An 11,167-nucleotide genomic window follows, 5' to 3' on the forward strand; every position below is an offset into this window, starting at 1 on the left:
GCTATTAGGGCATCTATGCCTCATGACAGATCGACCTCTTACATCGTCGAGAGCGCATGCCCACGAGGGCGACCAAACTGGGGGCTTTTCTCCAGCCAAGGGAATTGTTCGATGTTGGAGGCGGTGGGGCTATTGGGATAGCAAGAAGTAGCTGTTCTCCAATACTATCTATATCGAGAGATGGCCGCTGAGTGGTGCCGCGGACGTGGAGAGACCCTTTTTGAGAACGAGCAACAAGGCCAGTCCAATAAGCAGCCTAGCCCCGGTCCCGCGGGCCCTGTCAGTCGGCAGCCACATTTGCAACTCGCTGCCATACCTGACTTAGCATCTCGCAACTGATTCGCTCCCGTGGGGCGGCGAACCAGAGGCAAAAAGAAACAACAGAGTACCTCACGATCGCCTGCAAATAAAGCAAGGTCGAATGCTGATTGGCACGGGTTGAAAATCCGTCGTCGGCTAGGGCTATCAAGTTGCCAGCGCCCATGCAAAAGCGCTTGTTCGGCCGCCAGCCACCATTTCCTGCCTCACACGCAAGCTTCTGCCCTACTGTACTCCGGACTGTGGTGCCACACCTGAAAAAACTCACGTTAAACACCCATTGCGCTCTGGCAGCGAACGATCAGCCGAACGGCGCTCTCCGTTAGCATCGCGCACGTCACAGTGGCGTTGACACCTTGAACCGGCGCGGGAATGATCCCATCCCATGGCTAACTCTCGTATGCAGGCGGTGACAGGGGTTGTTGGATAGGCAGTCTATGTACCAGATGTACCCAGATGCTCCCTCCCCGAAAGCTTGGTACTACTACCTAGATAGTCCCCACCCAGCATGAGCTCGCTTACGGCCCTTCAGTTGCCTCTCTCAATCGCCCACCCCACAGCAGAGCCCACGAGCGTTCGGTTAAACGTCTTTCGAACCCCTTGGTCGTGAGGCGGAGGGTCCTGCATCGCAGCCTACTAGTTGAATCGTCTGTCTTTACCGCCGCACCTCAAACATCTCTGTTCTCTGAGTGCAATCTGCTGAGAGCGTCCGGACCCGCCCAGCGATCTTAATCCCCCGTCTAGACCCTGCGAACACTGCTCTCGAGGCAGTCCTGCACTTGTGCTGTGACGTCCGGAGTACGATCGTTGTGTTTCGTTACCCTTGACACACAAGACGTTGAACTCCTGGCTCTCAGGTCCACCAACGGCGTTTCTTCTTTCTAACCCATCACTAGGTATGCGCGGGAGGCTAGTCCACACGACATAACAGGCACTGGGAACTCATACCTGTTCGAGGCCTACTACGAGCCACCGACGGCTGGAGGCATCTCTCGTCGTTGCAAAAATAAAACGCCGGAAAAGTTATGCATCTTCTGGATAGGCCATCCTGCTCCACTTGTCCTCATAAGCCATCTGGGCGGACCTAGCGAACCTCGCAGTGGGTTAGCTCAGACAACCTTAGCTAGCGCCGCGGAATTACCTATCCCCCCATGTCAGACTCACACTCAACCCCTCGACGGTCACCCGGGGACCAGCTGGAAGACTATCAGACAGCTGATCAAGACAGAGGACGAAACCCGGAACCATCTGAGCGCAGAGACGTTGGTGGCGAGCCCGGCGGTAGACTCGTGGTTTCCAGTGCGCCGACGCACCTTCCGCAGCGCGCGATCGCAGAGGCTCAGGTTAGGGCGCCGTATGGATTTCATCAACAGCAGCAGCAACAGCCTTCCGCCTCTGCCGAAGCATCGTACCAGGGCTATGCTTTTCTACAACCACACTCCTATCCACCCTATCCCGGTGGGCAAGCCGAACTTGTCGGCGGACAGCTCCCTGGTGCTCAATCTCAGCCGGCGGCATTCGCGAGTACAACACCATTTCAACCGAACAGGCATGCGCGTAGGACCAAGGCCCACGTACCTTCTGCGTGCCTGAATTGTAAACGTGCGCATTTGAGCTGCGACGTGCAAAGACCGTGCCCTCGGTGTGTGGCGTCTGGGAAGCAGGTAGGATGACTCACAAGCAGAGTCTGGATGCATGATGCAAGGTAGGCTGACTATGTTTTGACTGCTAGGACTCCTGCTATGATGTCCAGCATAAGAAACGGGGGCGGCCAAGGCTGCGGGATGATCGGGATGCCACGACGCAGGACGCAGAAATCGCTAGGCAGCAGTCTGGAACACCATATTCGCCGACTTCAACAGAAGAGTCCTCCGATCCCAACCGCCGTAGGAGGACCGACTCACTACGTACTTTGCGAGCAAGTGAGAGCGTTGCAGCAGGGGAAGCGACACGTGCTCAGCAGGAGAATAGCCCTCTGATCGCGACAGGACCTCCGGGTATTGACAGCCTTAATGCTCCGTTCCATCCTCGGTCGGAAGGTGCTGCTGCTGCCGCCGTGCGCCCGGTCGTGTTCCTCAATCTGGATCTTATCATACTGAAGTCTAACCAGGCCTTCCGAGAAGTGCTTGCCAATGGGAGGGAAGTCGTGGGACAGGACCTTATGACGATGTTAGATATTGGCCATGCGAACGACATACAGCGGTTGAGGCAACATCTTCGAGAGGAGAAAGAAGACAAAGATCCAACCTACATGCCTCCTATCAACTCAGGTGGCCAGAACGAGCAGGAAGCTCAGCAACAAGCAGTTCGGCATGTCACAGACCTCAATTTCGAATCATATAGCCAGGATTACGATCTCCGACATCAATATCTGAGGTTCAGACTTCCGGACGGGCAGTTGGTAGCGCTCGACGTTCTGTTCCGTCTCGCTAGGACGTCTCTCTTCTTCGTCACACTCGCGCTCCCACCCATTGAACGCCGCAACTTGCCGGTGTTTGAGCCGCCTATCCCGTCACGCCCCAGGCCATTACCGCCAACTCCCACAGCGTCCGGCTCAGCGGCAGCTGGAGAACCGACTCGCTTCTTTTCTTCTCGACCAGCATGGGCAGGAGCTGTATCATCGCCACCTCTTTTTTCTCGCGATGCGCCTGCAGCTCCAGTGTTGCCAACAGCCCCTCCCGCGACGTCGTTCATGACACCTGGCAATCGAGGATCCGAACAAGACTATCCTCGGTCATACCAATCCTCACCAGTAGGTTTTACGCCTCCAACCCCGTATGGTGGCGCACCGAGGCCGTCGTCAGTAGCTTCAGGGGGCCGAAGCCGCGCACTGTCGTTGCGAGACCCATCCCGACCAGATTCCCGCGGTCTTTACCAGTTTTCGCCATCAGTGGAACCCTCGGCAGGTCCAGCTCAGCCATCTAGTATAGATACAGGCGACCAAGGAATTGAACGTGTGCGGCAACACAAGCCGATATCGAGTAAGGAGGAGGAAGAACGTGAGGGCGGGGCTTCTGAAGGCAACAAGAAGCGTCGGTTCGGTATCGACGGGATGCTTGACTAACATGAAGGGTCAGTAATCCTGGAATGAAAGAAGAAATCTACGCCGCGTCTCGCCAGATGGTCAAGCACAAAAGTATACAGTCGCACGCAAGCTGGATTTGCACACCAACGCATTGTCGTTTCAAAGCATGCATTACGAAGGTTCGGAGGTAACGACGTTTCGATTCTCGGCACTATAGCTTTTGGACCACCGCCCATGCCCGAGATACCCTGCAATGTGGCAACACATGTAGGTTTTTCTTTGTTTTGGAGGAAATCATAGCATAGCATATGTTTATCGCATCGTCTGGTATCACGTACCGGCACACGCGGCATCTCGCATTTCTGGAATCCCCTTTTCAGTTCTCTCATGGTTCAAATGATAGCCGTTAGGCGTGTAGCGGCAACGGATGTGCCGGGACATGGGCAACCATTGGACGCCCTCGGAGAATTTTCGAACGCCCTGGCCCGTCCCATGACGCCGCAGGGGTCGGGGGAACATTTGCGTGCCCTCTAGGACATTAGTTAGCGGGGAGACGGGCTTATCAGCGGTGTCGGAGAATTCTCTCATTCGTACATAAGCGTCGCGTAAGTTCGGTTGGTCTTGAATGGGATGAAGGCCAAAACAAAACACGAACGTCGACATGTTTCCACTCTCACGCGCTTTCTCTAATGAAGAAGTGAATACTCTGTCGCCACGGAGTGGTTACTCTCGTTCTCAGCTGTCGCCAGCCAAGCCATTAGCGTTCTCCGCGAATTTCAATAGCACATTGCCATTTTGCTTTACAGATTGCGACGGGCGCATGAGATCTAGTCGCTTAGAGGCAGCTTAGAGCTAGTTCCAACGCCTTAGATTTACCCGAGCTGGAAATTCAACTTAAGCGGATCTAAGGCATCGAAGCTGGCTCTAAGCTAGCTCCGAGCTAGCCCCGAGGCCCCTAAGCTGCTTCCAAGCGTTTAGATCTTATACACCCGTCGCGATTTACAGAACAAAATGGCGATATACTATAGAAAATCGCGGAGAACGCTAATGGCTTGGCTTTCGACAACTCTTTTCAAAACAGGAGTAAGCTTTGGGCCAACCGCTCATCCACGGCTTCAGAACATCAACCCCAAGGACTCTGAGGCGTCTAGCTGCTATGAATCTTACTACAATAATTGCTGATAAAGTCAAAAAAGAGGATAGCTCGGAGCTTAAGATACCATATAGGATATATAAGGCTTTAGAATCAGTCGACGAAAGCGTGGTCGTGAGTGTTGGTGCTCATGGCCCTGCGCTTGGCAAGGCGACAGAGGATTCAACTTCTTGATTAGATTCACCTGCTCTGTAGGTAGCTAATCGGTGAAGCAAGCACTCCAGACGCCGCTGTCCGCTCCGTGCACCCAGAGCAACTCCTAAGCAACCGTCGTGGCCTTGACCATCGAATGCACGACCCTCAAACATAACGCCAGTTGAGCTATGCAGCCGCACATCAGAAATCACCTAGCGCCTTGCACCTCGTACCTCGCGCTTCGAGCTTCGCGCCTAACCCATCACCCAAGCACCTTCATCTTCTTTTTCTTCTTCTCCCCGCCCCCCGCACCCCCAGCACCCCCAGCACCCCCCGTCTTCCCCTTCTGGAAGTCCCTCCAGCTCCCAATGCGCTGCTCCCTCGTCTCCTCCCACTTCTCCTGATGATCCCTCTTCCGCTTCCTCTCCTCGATCTCCGCCTCCTCCTTCTTCTGCGCCCGGCCCTCCTCCTGCATTTGCGCCTTGACCTGCTTCCTGCGCCTGACCTCGTTGTCCACCAGCACCTCCCTCGTCTTCTCGCGCCACTGCTTCCTGAACGCCGCCGTCTTGAGCTCGGGGCTGTCGACGGTCCACTTGTTGGCGCGTATCAGCAGCATGCGCGCGTCGGCAATCGCCTCGTCCAGCCGCTCCCGCGCCTTCTCGTCCATGAGCTCCGTCTGTGCTTTCTTGAGCCGGTCGAAGGCATCCGGCGCGGCGGGGTTGGCGGTCTTGTCCGGATGGATCAGGAGGGACTTTTTGCGGTATACGGCTTTGATGTCGGACTCGGGCACACCGGGCTGCAGGTCTAGCACTGCGTAGGCGTCGAGCCGGAACGCCTTGAGGATGCGGTCGATCTCGGCGTCTTTGTCGAACTCTTTGGCTTCTTTTTCTAACGCGTCTAGCGTCGAGGTGTCGTCTGCGGCTGCTGCTGAGGCCTCCTCGTGCGCGAGGGCATCGTATGAATCTTGCGCATCCGCCATGGTGGGAGGATGTTGAACGAGTGTGTTTTAAACAACCAGAGCGGTTGCTGTGGTGCTGTCGCAAACGTTGTTTTTGAAACTGCCACAATGTGAAACTGCGCCGGGCTCGTAGCCGAGACGGGAGAGCCCACGAATGTGACGGCGATCGGCAAGCGTACTGCGGGAGCGGTTCCAGGTTGTGCAAGCCGGGGCTCCTCGGATCGTGAGCCTCCAGTTCTTCTGCCGCGGGCGGTGTGCGAAATGTTCCGCTGCGTCGAGAAATTCTGCTGGAGCATCTGCCCGCAGAACCGCAAACCTAAACTTCACCACACGGACGACAAGACTCGCACACTCAGCAGCACACTGAGGACAACATGGCACCGGGAGGCATTACAGGCCGCACGAGGCCTACAAAGCCGAAGAAGCAGGCCCGGGCACAGAAGCGCAAGCGGGACGATGTGGACGTCGAGAAGCTGGAGCAGGCGGTTGCGGAGCTGGTGAGCACACTTCGCGCAGCAAACACACAATACACTGACATGTACGCAGGACCCGAAAGGAACATACAAAAGCTTCGCAGACCTGCCCCTCTCAGAGTCTACCAAAGCCGGCCTGAAAGCGTGCCACTTCGCCGCCCTGACTGACATCCAGGCCAAAGCTATACCGCTGGCGCTGAAGGGAATGGACATTCTAGGCGCAGCAAAGACAGGCAGTGGAAAGACTTTGGCATTTCTTGTGCCGGTGCTAGAGAATCTATACCGTGCGCAGTGCGTCGGCGCGGATGCTGGACTGAGCGCCATGATCATCTCGCCCACCCGAGAGCTCGCGATCCAGATATTCGAGGTTCTGCGCAATGTCGGCAAGAGAGGCCATCTGTTTGCCGCGGGTTTGATTATCGGTGGGAAGAGCTTGCAGGAGGAGCGAGACGCATTGGCAAGAATGAACATTGTGGTGTGCACACCTGGTAGAATACTGCAACACTTGTCGCAGACAGCAGCTTTCAACGTGGACAACCTTAGGATGCTGGTGCTGGACGAGGCGGACCGTATCCTAGACATGGGCTTTCAGCGCGACGTCGATGCTATAGTCGAGTATCTCCCCAAGGACCGGCAAACCCTCCTGTTCAGCGCCACACAGACGAAAAGAGTGTCCGACCTCGCCCGCCTGAGCCTCAAGGAACCGGAATACGTCTCTGTCCACGAGTCCGCTTCAACCGCCACGCCCCAGACGCTCCAGCAGAACTACATCCTGACGCCTCTCCCCCAAAAACTCGACACCCTGTGGTCCTTCCTCCAATCCAGCAAAAAGTCCAAAATAATCGTCTTCCTCTCCTCCGGAAAACAGGTCCGATTCGTCTACGAAGCTTTCCGACACATGCAGCCCGGCATTCCCTTGCTCCACCTGCACGGTCGCCAGCGTCAAACCGCCCGGCTAGACATAACCTCCAAATTCGCCGCAGCCAAGCACTCCTGCCTCTTCGCGACCGACGTCGCAGCCCGCGGCCTCGACTTCCCCGCCGTAGATTGGGTCGTGCAAGTCGATTGCCCCGAGGACGCCGACACCTACATCCACCGCGTGGGCCGCACCGCGCGGTACGAGCGCGACGGGCGCGCGGTGCTGTTCCTGGACCCGAGCGAGGAAGCAGGCATGCTAGCGCGGCTCGCGGCGCGCAAAGTGCCGATTGAGCGGATCGGGGTCAGGGAAAAGAAGCAGAGCTCCATTAGGGATCAGCTGCAACATATGTGCTTCAAGGACCCTCAGCTCAAGTATCTAGGCCAGAAGGCGTTTGTGAGCTATGTAAGGAGCGTGCATATTATGCGGGATAAGGAGGTGTTTAGGCTCGGGGAGTTGGCGCTAGAGGAGTTTGCGGCGAGTTTGGGATTACCCGGGGCGCCGAGAATCAAGTTTTTGAAGGGGGATAATGCGAAGGAGTTGAAAAATGCGCCCAGGAGGGGCGTGTCTCCATCCTCTGAGGAGAGTGAGGATGGGGAACAAAAGGGCGAGGAGGATGCCGCACCGCAGAAACCGAAGCCGAAGAAACAGGATGCGGTCCGCACAAGATACGACCGCATGTTCGAGCGCCGCAACCAGGACGTTCTGGCGGACCATTACACCAAACTCGTCAAGGACGATGAGGACGGCTTTAATGGAGACGACCAGGCCCCTGAAGACGACTTTTTGAGCGTCAAGCGCCGTATAGCCGTTGACACCGACACCGATACCGACGCCGACGCCGATCCCGAGGACACCACCCCCACCGCTCCACCTGCGGAAGCAAAGAAAACAGTCCGCATTCCCGGCGCCGCACAGGCCCTTGTTATCGACTCCAAGCGCCGCGAAAAGCTGCTGAAGAGCAAGAAGAAACTGTCGAAGCTGAAAGGGGGGAACAAGAAACTCGTCTTCGATGATGAGGGCAACGCGCACGAGATCTACGAGCTTGAAGATGAAGAGGCGTTCAGGCAGCGCGGCGCGCCGGAGGAGCAGCGGGAGAGGTTTGTGAGGGAGGCGAGGGAGAGGGTTGGCGTCGCGGATGTGGGGGATAAGGCGCTCGCGAAGGAGAAGAAGAGGGAGAAGAGAGAGAAGCGGAAGAGGAGAGAGAGGGAGGAGGAGGGTGCTGGAGGGGTTGAGGTGGAGCGAGATGGCGAGGGTGCGGACGCTTTTGCGGACTTCGTGAGGGATACGGCTGGTTTGGTGGAGGAAGGGGGTGATGAGGAGGAACGGCCACAGAAGAAGAGGCCGAAGAAGTGGTTTGAGGATGAAGACAGCGAGGAAGAGGGAACGAGGAATGGAAAGAGCAAGCGGCGCAAGGCGGCAGAGCGGGCTGAACCCGAAACGTTGGAGGACCTGGAGGCACTCGCCTCAGGCTTACTCGGTGCTTGATAGAGGGGTCGGTACGGTCGGCTTTCTTGTCCAGAGGGCTACCACGTAGCGATACTTGTGGAAAAGAGCCTGATTCGGGTAACGCAACATACCCCTAGATGGCTGTTCTCCGAAAACAAGTACTACATTACTTTCCTCTACTCAGCCATGGTTCTTCTTTGACCTGCCTTTCCTGCTGCGCTATGCCTTGAGCTAAATCATACTCTAGCAAACCGATCTTTTCTCATAACCAAAATCAACTTCAACGTCATCTCTTATCACTGAACCGTATATCATACAACTAAACCCATACCATTCTTACTCTGAATCACAAGAGCGGAGCATCCTGGACTGTTTGCGAACATCAGGATGAGCGTTTAAGATTTTAGGGATTACGTCATCTGATGTAGGCTGGGGATAGGAGAAAGCTCAAGTGGGTCCTTGCGGTGAGCAATGGGCTCAAGGTTTGACTGTGTAGGACTTTATGGACAAGGGGGCAGGAGAATGGGATGCAAGACGGAGATGTTGTGCTCTAGAATTCAATGGTGTGTCTTGTGTTCAGTTTGTTGACAGATTACCCAGAAGCCTCGAAATACAGAAGAACACGCTCTTACGTATTAAGAAAATGTAGCCACGTTCCCATTACTCCCGATCATATTGCTTCCCATCCGCCTCCTTTCCCCTCCCATAATACGGCCTAGGCAGATTATCATAATACGGCACAACAATAACGTCCGGGTCCCCTGTCGCCCCTACCATCGCCCTCGTCACATCATGTACCGGCTTCTCACTAACCACCAGATTCAGCAGCCCGGGCCCCTTCTCCATAGTCATTCTGTGAACCTCATGCCCCACACGATCCAGCACAAACTGCCCCTTATCCTCGCCGCCCGCATCGACCTCTCGTGCATCCACCCGCGCAGCGGCGCACCCGAACCCTGCAGCCACGACCTCATAACGCGTCTGCTCGCTCAGCGCAACCGCGGGCCGCGCAGCCGTCTGCCCGCCGAAGATGAGTTCCTGCCCCGCGCGGCTCATGCCCCATGAAGCGTTGTTGACCACGACGGTCAAGATACTAAGTCCAAACCTCGCATACGTGTCCAGCTCCGCGATATGGAACCCGGCCGATCCATCGCCCTGGATGTTCAGCACCATGCGGCCTGGATCCGCGACTGCGGCGCCAAGCGAATAACCCCATCCGTTACCTAGGAAGCCCATGTAGCCCGTCGTGGCCATGGAAAGGTGTGCGTGCGCGTGCTCGAGGAGCTGCTGTGCCCAGACGCCGCATTCCCCGCCGTCGATGCACACGATGCTGTTGTGTGGGACGGAGGTGAAGACTCTTTTGAGCGCGTGATAGGGGTGCAGCCGGCCGTTCTCTTCATCGATAACCGGGTCCCTGTCATTCCGCGCGTTCAGCGCTTTCAGGCCCAGCGCTGTGCGGATCCACTCCTCGTTCGCGACGGCCTTGGTGGCAGTGGAGTCGCTGGCGAGGCGGGTGTGCATGGCGCTGAGGGCAAGGGAGGCGTCGGACACAATGCCGACGTCTATGTAGTGCGAGCGCCCAATTTCGGAGCCGTCGACGTCGATCTGGATCAGTTTGCAGTCGGTGTTAGGGATGATGGCACCGCTGCGGCCGCCGAGGAGGAACCCGGTACGTACGCCGACCAGTAGGATGAGGTCGGGCTGGGGTTTGTTTTGCGGCTGGAGGAAGGCAAGGCTGGTCGCTAGGCCGGCGCGGAGGTGGTGGGTGTAAGGGATCGCGGTGCTGCATTTTGAGGTATGGAATATGGGCGTACGGGTTGGTTCGGCGAGCTTCAAGATCTCGTCCTCGGCCTGCTAGAGCATCAGTAAGTGGCAAGGAGGCATGACGAAAAGGTCCTCACGTCTTTGGCGCCGGTGCCCACGATGATGCAGGGCCGCTCAGACGCTCGGTAGAGCCGTACTGCTTCGTCGATAGCGCTCGGATTTGGCCCAGGAAGGGATACAGGTGGTGCCGTGATGCCCCCCCAAGCGATGCTATCGGTATCTACAGGTGTGAACAGGATATCAATCGGGAAGTCTACCACCACCGGTCCCGGAGCGCCCGCGGTTGCAGTCCGCCATGCTAAAGCAACCACACGAGGTATCTCTCCAACGTTGGTTATGCGCTGGGCAAACTTGGTAAGGTTCTTAGCGAGGACGACTTGATCATGAAAGTCTTGCAAGGCGTTTGTCCCCGTATCCCGCAGCGGTGCAGAGCTCGTTACGCAGAAGACGGGGCTGCGATCCGCGAGTGCTGTCGCAAGACCCGGGAGGCTGTTGCAGAACCTAATTCGAGGAGGGGAATAATCAGCATGAGAGGCGATATGATCCGCAGAGTCGGCCGTACCCACTATTGGCTGTGACAAAGCACGTTCCCACCTTGCCGCTGACTCTTGAGTAGCCTTCAGCAGCTTGCACCGCTACAGTCTCATGTCTTGTATCCACCAGCTCTATGCCAACATCCACGCATCCCATAAGGAAGGCATCCAGGTGTCCACCATGGAGCCCGAAAGCCACACGAACGCCGAGCTGGTACAGACACTGAGCCAGTAGGTCGCCACCGAGGAGCTCTCACCCTTCGGGCGCTTTCAGCTGGAGACTTTGCATGCTGGCGTGGTTACTTGTCCGGGAGCACAGGAACGGCGGGGGGTCCTTTTAGGATGCGTGATGTTCCCCATGCAACTCCCAGGATTTGACAGGT

General features: G+C 56.7%; 4 protein-coding genes across 4 annotated transcripts; 2 read left to right on the top strand and 2 right to left on the bottom strand.

Annotated features, from left to right (window-relative positions):
• Positions 1 to 1,469: 1,469 nt before the first annotated feature.
• Positions 1,470 to 3,382, top strand: W97_00676 (uncharacterized protein; the record flags this gene model as incomplete). The annotated part of the gene is made up of 2 exons (XM_007778588.1): positions 1,470 to 1,892; positions 2,051 to 3,382. 2 exons carry the CDS (start codon positions 1,470 to 1,472, stop codon positions 3,380 to 3,382), a joined length of 1,755 nt encoding a protein of 584 aa, XP_007776778.1.
• Positions 3,383 to 4,893: 1,511 nt separating this feature from the next.
• W97_00677 (uncharacterized protein) lies at positions 4,894 to 5,610 on the bottom strand (the record flags this gene model as incomplete). The annotated part of the gene is made up of 1 exon (XM_007778589.1): positions 4,894 to 5,610. One exon carries the CDS (start codon positions 5,608 to 5,610, stop codon positions 4,894 to 4,896), a length of 717 nt encoding a protein of 238 aa, XP_007776779.1.
• Positions 5,611 to 5,963: 353 nt separating this feature from the next.
• Positions 5,964 to 8,466, top strand: W97_00678 (uncharacterized protein; the record flags this gene model as incomplete). The annotated part of the gene is made up of 2 exons (XM_007778590.1): positions 5,964 to 6,086; positions 6,136 to 8,466. The coding sequence occupies 2 exons, from the start codon at positions 5,964 to 5,966 to the stop codon at positions 8,464 to 8,466; spliced, it is 2,454 nt and encodes an 817-aa protein (XP_007776780.1).
• Positions 8,467 to 9,087: 621 nt separating this feature from the next.
• W97_00679 (uncharacterized protein) lies at positions 9,088 to 10,941 on the bottom strand (the record flags this gene model as incomplete). The annotated part of the gene is made up of 3 exons (XM_007778591.1): positions 9,088 to 10,278; positions 10,329 to 10,752; positions 10,814 to 10,941. 3 exons carry the CDS (start codon positions 10,939 to 10,941, stop codon positions 9,088 to 9,090), a joined length of 1,743 nt encoding a protein of 580 aa, XP_007776781.1.
• Between the last annotated feature and the right edge of the window lie 226 nt (positions 10,942 to 11,167).

The sequence above is a fragment of the Coniosporium apollinis genome, assembly GCF_000281105.1.
Source record: "Coniosporium apollinis CBS 100218 chromosome Unknown supercont1.2, whole genome shotgun sequence".
Lineage (NCBI taxonomy): Eukaryota > Fungi > Ascomycota > Dothideomycetes > Coniosporium > Coniosporium apollinis.